This window comes from Anopheles funestus, chromosome 3RL (assembly GCF_943734845.2).
Source record: "Anopheles funestus chromosome 3RL, idAnoFuneDA-416_04, whole genome shotgun sequence".
Lineage (NCBI taxonomy): Eukaryota > Metazoa > Arthropoda > Insecta > Diptera > Culicidae > Anopheles > Anopheles funestus.
The window spans coordinates 10,919,260-10,928,148 of NC_064599.1; the positions used below are offsets into that span (position 1 = coordinate 10,919,260).

Genomic DNA, 8,889 nt, shown 5'->3' on the forward strand with positions numbered 1-8,889 from the left:
TTCTAGCGTACGTTGGTTGTTTTGTGTTTTATTGTATATTTCAGCATAAAAGTATCATACGCGGGTTCAAAAATACTTCAAAGACATTACCTCTCGAGAGCATTCGTTCGCACAGGGAAGTTTACCCTTTCGTACCTCCCCATCCCTCCCTCCCCTAACCCTCAAAAGCGTGCAAAGCACTTCTATTATATATCCTTCTCACAGCAGAAAACAAACACACCAAAAAACAATAACCATTTCCGTGAAGCTTTAAGCTTTAAGCGCACTCCGGCCAGAAAACTCCCACCAGACGTCGTCACACAAACGTTCGTTGCGTCACCAAATTCAACAATCTGTCCAACTTTAACCGGATCTCTACGCTTGTGCAACCTTTTTGCAGTGGCTTTTTTGAGTATCAAACGCAATTTGTATGTTTTTTTTTTTTGTTGGTCAAATTGATTTCCATTCCATCACTGGTTTAGCTGTACTTGTTTGTTCGTTTTACGATTAAATTCTGATTTGTTTACGACTGTTTCACATCAAATACACAGTAGCAATGGGGATGTTGTTTTTTTTTTCTTCAATTTTTTGTTTGTTTGGTTGGATTTTTCATTTCCTTCTACATGTATAGCCACAGGTATATGCGTAAAAAAACTAGTTTTCCTTTTTTTGTTTTTCTTTTAAATTCCAAATACAAACAACAATTTCTCCATTCAAATATCGGTGGCGTGCGCCACAAACATGTAAATTCGTCAAACTGAAGCCTATGCAATACTTGTAATGTATGTTTACGGTTGTAAATTGGCAAATACCGGTTAAGAAAAGCGTGCCCCAAAATTCAACGGTGAAACCGATTCAACATTACAAACACCGCCCAACACACACTCCTTTACAAAGTGACTGAGACGTCATACCGCACATTCGTTTCCGTCAGTTTTTTGTCAATTTCACTTAGCTTTAGTGGACACTAATACTTCCACACGTCTGGAGCACTCGCCCCGCAGAGTACCCGCACACTTTGGATTATCGTTGTGTTTCTGTCCTAGGCTCGCACGGACCTAGCCGTTGCTCTACTGTACTGAGCAGGAATGCCTCTTGAGATAGTACTTGGCGGAGTTGGCCCGTGCTGGGTTGGTACCGCCAGTATAACTCGGTAGTGACTTTCGACGACGACGTACGGCAGGGCTCAGGTTGTACTCAATGTTGGCCTGTCGGAGCAGCTGCTTGAAGACGGTCAGGATGCCTTCGTTGTTCTTTGCCGAACACTCGGCATATCCGCAGCCCCATTCGAGCAGTGCCCGGGAACGTGCCACCTTAAACGGGATCTGGCGCTGTTCTTCAGGAACGTCCGCCTTGTTGCCAACGATCACGATCGGTACTCGGGTGCCACGTACGGAGATGATCTGGTAAAATATTAAGAACACGTAAGACATCTCTTGCAACAAACATTAGAGGTCAGGAAAAAAACAAACCAACCTGTTCACGCAATCGTTCCACCTCGTTCCAGGTTTCCTCATCGTCCACCGCATACACCAGTATAAACGCTCCACTCGTGTTGATCGACAGGGCACGCATGGCCGGAAATTGGTAGGAACCGGACGTGTCCAAAATGTCCAGCGTCAAGCTCGAACCGTCCGGCAGCTCGTACTCGCCGCGATGCATCTCCTCGATCGTTTGCTTGTAGCGTGACAGATACTTCTCGTACAGGAACTGGGAGATAATGGATGACTTGCCAACACGAGCGGCGCCCATCATCGTTACCCGGTGACGTTCCTTCTTGACCGTGGCCGGTGGCGACGACGGCAAAGCTCCATCACATCCAAACAGATCGTCATCGGCAATCGAAGCTCCTGTGGAGACACCCGCCGAGGACGAGGATGTGGAGGTGGATGCCCCAACGCCACTCTTCGACGAGCGGCTGGAGACGATCGATGGTATCCGTAGCCGGTGGCAGGTGCCCGGCATGGCGTCGAGAAGCGCAATCGTGTCGAAGTGAGCGCACTGAAGCGCTGTCTAAGAAGCAAAAAAAGTGCGAAAGAAGAACCCTGAAATGGCAAGACGTTCGTTAGTGGAAGTTCCTTTAAAATGTGCTAAAATTATATTCTATAGAGTTCGTTAGTAATTAAATTCCGATTCTTATCTGCCCCGTAACCTTTAACAACTTGCATTCGAGCACCAGATCAGAACCCAAATGCACCACGAAGACCCGCTCCCCTCCTTCCCCATAGCAACGACCTGTATGAAGTCCTACAGCTATTCAATTCCAACATGGGCACACCTGTTCGGTTCCTGCGGTTTCCCAAAAAAAAGGAAAAAAAGAGTCCTTTTATCAGGTACATATCACAAATCTGATACTGCGACTCCCACGACGGTTTGGATTTGGTATTGTGTTGTGCCAGCTTTTACAACACTCATCGCCAACAACATCGCAGCTTCCATCAAGAGTGAAATGGAAGACAGAAGCGTTTCAGACATTCAACCTTAAGAAATAGATATCCTTCTGCTTTCTTGAGGACATTTGCTTTCCTTTTCTTTTTTTTTGGTTTCTGCTTCGCCTATCTGTCGTTTGGATTTGTTGGGAGGTTGTCGACTGGGGTGATTTATTTATAGCTGCTTATAAAACAAACCTCAAGCCGACGGTAAGAACTGTGACGGATATAGACGACAGACGATAGAATGCTGCTTGAGAAAAGGTAAAACACAACCACTTGAACGAACGAGCGAAATCATGGTCCTTCAAAAGGGAAACTCTTAACAACTTGGTATTGTGTGTGTTGCTTGCGAATTACAATTACGAGAAGTTCTCATTACACAAAAACTGCAAGGGTCTAACCAGTTGCCAAACTAGATCAAGAGACAGGGTCCGGACCTGCTAATGAGAACCTTGTTCCTAATAAAGTTTCAAAGTTTCTCGAACTATAACACTGTTTCTCAAAAATGTGAACTTTGGCACAGTTGTCCAGACTTACTACAGCCTTTCGTCTGCAGGAAAGTAAAAAGTATGTACAAAGATACAAATTGCAAACCAATCGGAACGTACGCCACTATTCGAGAAGGCATTTCGAGTAAATGGAATGGAATGGACGCAATAACCAGCTTGTTGATGTTGGCCATTACAATGAAGAATGTGTTCCATCTTGGCAGTCGGAAAAGTTTGCGTTCCCCGTTCTCCCTCCGCCATCAGTCCAACTTCCAATTGAAGATGGGTCTCTGTTTCGTTGTTTAAATATCGCAGCCTTTTTTGCAAGCGCCCATCGATGATTTGATGCTGGCTGGATTTCCGGTCGTTTGAAGTCACTTTGGAAGACGAAATGAACTGCTAAAATGGCGTAGGCTACCGACCTTGAGGCGGAGCACGGTACAGGTACAAAAGGTGTGGCTATACTTTAAAAGGATTCCCTCTCGTTCGTTTCCTTCCGAGCCGTCCGAGTTGAGGATAAGCAAACGTCCACATTGACATTGCTTCCATAAGCGAAAGAAGCTTGTGACATTTTGAAGCCTTATTTCCATACCCTGCATCTTCCGGAGTTCGCGTTAAATTACTGTCCCTTGCCATTTCTTTCTCAGCTTCGTTTATAGATGTTAGGAAAGCAACACAGGTTCATCTGTTTTTGCCGACCCATCAGCCGTTCCGTTTTGAAAGCATTGGATAACGCCCGCGCGAAATTCAAGGATTTTTCCACCAGGTTGCGAAAATCCGATTAATCCGTTCCACTTATACAATTTTGATCGGCTGCTGCGGGGTTCTCTGGCCCGGCTACATTCGTTCAAGGGCCATCATACTATCCCTGCGGGACAATGCGAACAGAAGAAGGTTTCGCTGTTGCATATTAGATTGGTAATGGTTTGGGGCTATTTTCTTGGCGCTCAAATCCTTCCATTCGGCTCCGGTGTGCTGTACGCAATATTTGTCTGCTTTATGATGCATTCCATTCGGTATAGTTACTATGATTGTTACATTGAACGGTGTACGATTTCCAATGAAACGTGCAAACCCCCTCAAGCTATCCCGCGGCCCCGATAAACATCAAAAGCCTTCCAGAAGAATGAGAGATTTTATCCGGATTGTGGATTGATGACTGGAGTTTAGGTTGATTTTATTTGTAAAAAATTGGTATGAAAAAAGAGATTTTTTTCCTTTTGATTATCTAAGTACACAAAATAGCTTACAAACTGATGAACAATTGTTAATTAAAAAACATTTGTATGTGTATTGCATAGCTGTAGGCGCTTCGCCTTAATCTCTCTTTAAAAAACGCCTAAATTTATGCAATTAAAACACTAGAAAATAGTTGCAAGTTGATCATTTTGTCGCGTTTGTTATCCGTTGATCGTTTATTTGCTGATGAAATATCCAATTAAGTTGTTGACCTATATTGAATGTTGACACCTGCAAGAAACCTCCAAGTTTGTGATTCACCTTCCTTTCCAGGCCTTTTCCCAAACAGTAGAACTGCGACTCGTCTATAGGCACGTACGATCACAACAGAGTAGACGAAGGAAACCACAACCGAGCCACCGTTTTTTTTTTCTCCTCTAATCCCAATTGCCAATCAATAAACAAGCGCCACCTCGCTAAGTCAGTGTCCACGTGGCTACGAACGTGGTGGTTGCCTGTTTGGGAGGATGGAGTGTTTCCGACCGATCGTGAAGGACGTGACTTTTCAACGGTAAACACGCGCCATTCGTACGGATTGGCAAACGTGGCACAACTAGGGGATTGGGACAAACAATCGTAGAGGCAACTGTGTCAGTGTGCAATCAACAATTCACTTCCGGTGTATCTTATCATCCCCCCTCTGACTGGTCAGGACATTGTTTAAGATGTTTCTAGGAAAAAACATTAATTTCTTTGAAAAAAAAAACACAATTGTGATGCGTTGGTACGTGGCCAGCTGTAGGACACCCAGCGTGAAGTGGATTCCCAGGGCTCAGGACGTGCCAGGACTTACTCCTGGAAAATGGATGATTATCAGTAATAAGAGCGTTGATAATATGATCCAACAAACTTCATCACACGCATGCCTTCCTTCCCTCACACCTTTCTCCCACTTTCATTCGATAAAACAAAAAGAATATCTCGAGTTCATACACGTGTCGCTGCATCATATGCTTTCGACCGCAAAATGCACCACACGAATAAAGGAATATCTATCACCATTCCCTCACCCGGTGGATCACTGTTTTCCTAACCACTCAATATTCCATTCACACTGGCCACAGACCGGCAGACAGATAAGCACCATCATATTATGATAATAAAAATATTGAATAATAAGAAAAAAAGTGTCACAGCCACACCAGTAAAAATGCACCAGCGGCGACCGGAACCTGTTGCATCAGCTTCCGGGTTTCCGCCGTTGGACCGCATACCGATGAAGGTGAAGCAGATGGGCTGCATAATTTAAGCTGATTAAATTTCAAACCACGACACACTCACGGCTACGATGGTTGGCATGTTCTTCCTATTGTATCACCGGGGGCAAGTAGATAAAGTTTTATGTCCGCGTGGAAAATGCACCGCTTTTTCCGAAGGGGATCCTCTATCAACCGGAGGCAAGTGTATCGTTTTTCCCATATGCCTTCATGCTTTACCTACCATTCCCCACTCTCTCCCCCTCCGGCACGCATAACAATGGCGATTTATCGATGAGACCTTATCCATTTTGATTTGTGTGCACTGGCGCACGAACGACGGTACGAATCAAACGCACCATTGATGCTAATGCAGAGCAGCATTTTCCACTAATTAATGATTGTGTCGCTGTCGGGCTAGCGATGTTCGGGCGACCGCAGACATCACGCGGGCGACCGGGCAAACAATGGAGTAAAATGTGAAAATAATGTATTGTTGAGCTGTACCGGTTGTAATTTGTGGTTTATGAAATTGATATAACACGAGCAGAGTTGGATCATTCATTTTAATCACATAGTTTCTACATTGATTGAAGTCAATTCGGTAATTCTTGTTCGGGGGCTAAGGGCTAACAATGAGATTCGTTTTTTTTCTGATATATGTTTCATCATATTCAAGAAATTTAAAATAATTCACTTGCTACTTACTAAGTAGAGTATTTTTTCAAAAACAGTTCATAGCGTTTGCAATAGATGGCGCTAACGGATATAATAGGTTTTATCCATTTTTGGACAGTTAAGTACATTTTAGTACGCCTGAAATGCACATTTTAGTAGTTTTGGGTCAGAATGTGATTCCAAAAAACCATTCATTCAAAGTGATGTTGCACTTTTGCAAGCAAACTTGCTCAGGAAATACTCCTGCTTCCACTAAACACAGTATTAGTTGCTAGGAATTTGTTGCCTCGAGCGGAATTCATAACTTCCCATAAGCAGCTCGTGATTGGTTTTTGCCAAACTTCCTCCCGGGACATAGTTTTCCAATGAAATAACTTTCTTTACTACCGTGTCAGCGACAAATTCTTCCCGGTGGTATTCGTTATGACACGATGTCGCTTCAGGCGCGGTGGAGGAGTAAAGGAAAATCATCGACGAAACCAACCAGAAATGGTGCACACGATCACTCATTTTGCATGAACACAAAAGGTTCTTTCCCCCTTTCCCTTACGGCATATCCGGAAGAAATGGAGTAACAGGGCACCATTTATTATGTATGTCATAGCTGCCCGCATAGTTGGACGAAGTGGCGGTCCTGCTGAGCTAAACACTTTTCCATTAAACTGGACCACTTTCCGGGTGTGGGAAATATTGCTTATTTCGTCGTCGCACAGTTATGAGAAACATATTCCAGTGGCAAAATGCGAGGGTGAGTTCAAGTGGTCAAACTAACTAACTTCCCTGTCCACTCATAGGCCGTAGTAGTATTTGGGTTTCAATTTAGGTATGGATGTGACTATTAATCGCACGTAACTTGTGTTCGGTACATCTCGGGAGATGGATTATATTGAGCAATATTCACTGACCGTGTACGCAGCCAGTCGGCAAACGTATGCAGCCACATGCCGAGATGTGCTACATGAGTTTGCAATCAGTGTACAAGGGTGCCTGCGAAATGGGCCAGGATTCTTTCACGAAACGGGTCACGTCAGTCAGATGAGGCAACCTGCTCGTTCAAAGTAGGCCATGCCGTCGGGCACCACTGGAGCAAAGCGAATTCCATCGCATAGCGGGAACAAAACTGCAGTGGACCTGTGTTGTTGTACAACGCCATCTCAACAGTACAATTTACTGTCCCAAAAGCTGAAAGCTGTCTCCGTAGCATCCCGATTGTGTCCCCCGGAACCGAACTGGCATGATTAGGCTAGATTAGATTTCAGCGAATCCACGGAAAACAGCAAAACGGAAGTGACAACTCAACGGAAGAGTTGGGGAGGGGGTTAGGGGATGTGGCAAAATGGCGATGAAAGTGATGCCATCGTCACCGTTTCACTCGGTCGGTTTGGTGCGGTTACGGAAGATGCCCGGGTGAGAGAGAAAGAGGACGTTAGGCGATATCGTATATCGTCTGCCATCGGAACATGTTGTTATCGACGATAAGCGATTTTATTCGATAACACTCCGCACAGTGCAAATAGGGACGCAAGAGCGTTCGGACGAGAGTGCCCGTAGCGCTGTAGCTGTGCGTTGAGGTTAACCGGATGGAAGACCGGATCGACTCTCCTCGACCATCCATCACGACCATCGACATCGTCTACTTAGGGAAGACATAGTAGGATATTGCAAGCCATAGAACGCCTCCCAACCCACCCAAACACGCACACACACACACGCTGCTTGCGTCCTCCACGCGATTGTTTATTTATCACAATCAATAGTACTATAAACATGATTAATTCCACCGACACTGTAGCGATTGAATTTTTGTGTCTTTTTTTCCCTCTGTGTCTGTGCTTTCATCCAGTTTTACACGGTGTCTTATGGTGAGGAACGTGACAGGCACAATAACCTGCGTAAGCCATCATTCCAAAGTGATTAAAATGAAGGAAATTGATATCCCGATGGAGGCGCCTGGTACCTCTGTATGGAGGCGCCCGGTACCTCAGCAGTGGGAAATGTTTCAAGATGAACCAATAGTTAATAATTACTTCGATATTTGAGGAGTTGTTTTTATGAGAGCTTTTTGCTCTCATAACCATAAGGGCTTCATTGCCGTAGATGAATTTCAGTTTTTCCTCTTCACCGACCGAACGTCCAAATAGGAAAGTGGCGCAAGTTATTAATTTGTGCTCTTTTTAAACATTTCAATATTTCATTGGTTTCCAAAATGCTCGTGTGCAATAAAAGTGCTATAAGTGCTTGATATCCCCGTTTTGCTCATCTTTTTGCCAGCGATTGTCCAAAAACGGGGCACGCAGGGAAAAAGGGAACAGAGGAAAGAGAAAGATTTCCCTTAGGAGCAGAGTATCAGTACCTTTTAGGTTTTTTCCTTAGTTGTTTTTTTATTATTTGATTGCACGAAAGGTAACAGAATACTCATAGGATGAAGGCACAATCAATCTTGAGGAATGGAATGCTAGGAAATGCTGATAGAGTACGGTCTATCTGTCGGCACTGCTTTGTAAGCGAACATCTGTGCGAGTTGATGATGAAGTCGTTTTCCTTTATATTATACTTGCAAAATGGCGTTACCTGCGAATGAAACCTTTTCATCTTTTTTTTTTCTATTTTCTTTACCTTTTGAGTTTGATGTGTGCGTTTTTTTTTAATTCTTCTTCTTTAGTTCATCCCCTATTGATTGAGGTTAGGGTCTTCGTTACGAATTTGGCGAAAGCACCTGGACTCACGTGTGGTTTACAATTTATTTGACACACGTGTCTTTGCTTGTTGTGCAATTAATTCAATTTCTCCTTTTTGCAAATGATTGTTTAATGCAGCTTATTCATATTATTTCCGAGCATGCTTTACGAAAGCGAACATCTTTTCCAATCAAAGCCA

General features: G+C 44.0%; 1 protein-coding gene across 1 annotated transcript; it reads right to left on the bottom strand.

Annotated features, from left to right (window-relative positions):
* Positions 1–154: 154 nt before the first annotated feature.
* Positions 155–2,491, bottom strand: LOC125771337 (ras-related protein Rap-2b-like). Its single transcript, XM_049441875.1, has 2 exons — positions 1,456–2,491; positions 155–1,382 (listed from the first exon to the last, which is right to left on the bottom strand). The coding sequence occupies exons 1-2, from the start codon at positions 1,942–1,944 to the stop codon at positions 1,050–1,052; spliced, it is 822 nt and encodes a 273-aa protein (XP_049297832.1). The 5' UTR covers positions 1,945–2,491; the 3' UTR covers positions 155–1,049.
* Between the last annotated feature and the right edge of the window lie 6,398 nt (positions 2,492–8,889).

Coding starts and splice junctions, on each gene's coding strand:
- LOC125771337 (XM_049441875.1), bottom strand. CDS start 1,944: ATGCCGGGCACCTGCCACCGGCTACGGATACCATCGATCGTCTCCAGC. Junction 1,383..1,455: donor TGGAACGATTGCGTGAACAG/GTTGGTTTGTTT, acceptor ATATTTTACCAG/ATCATCTCCGTACGTGGCAC.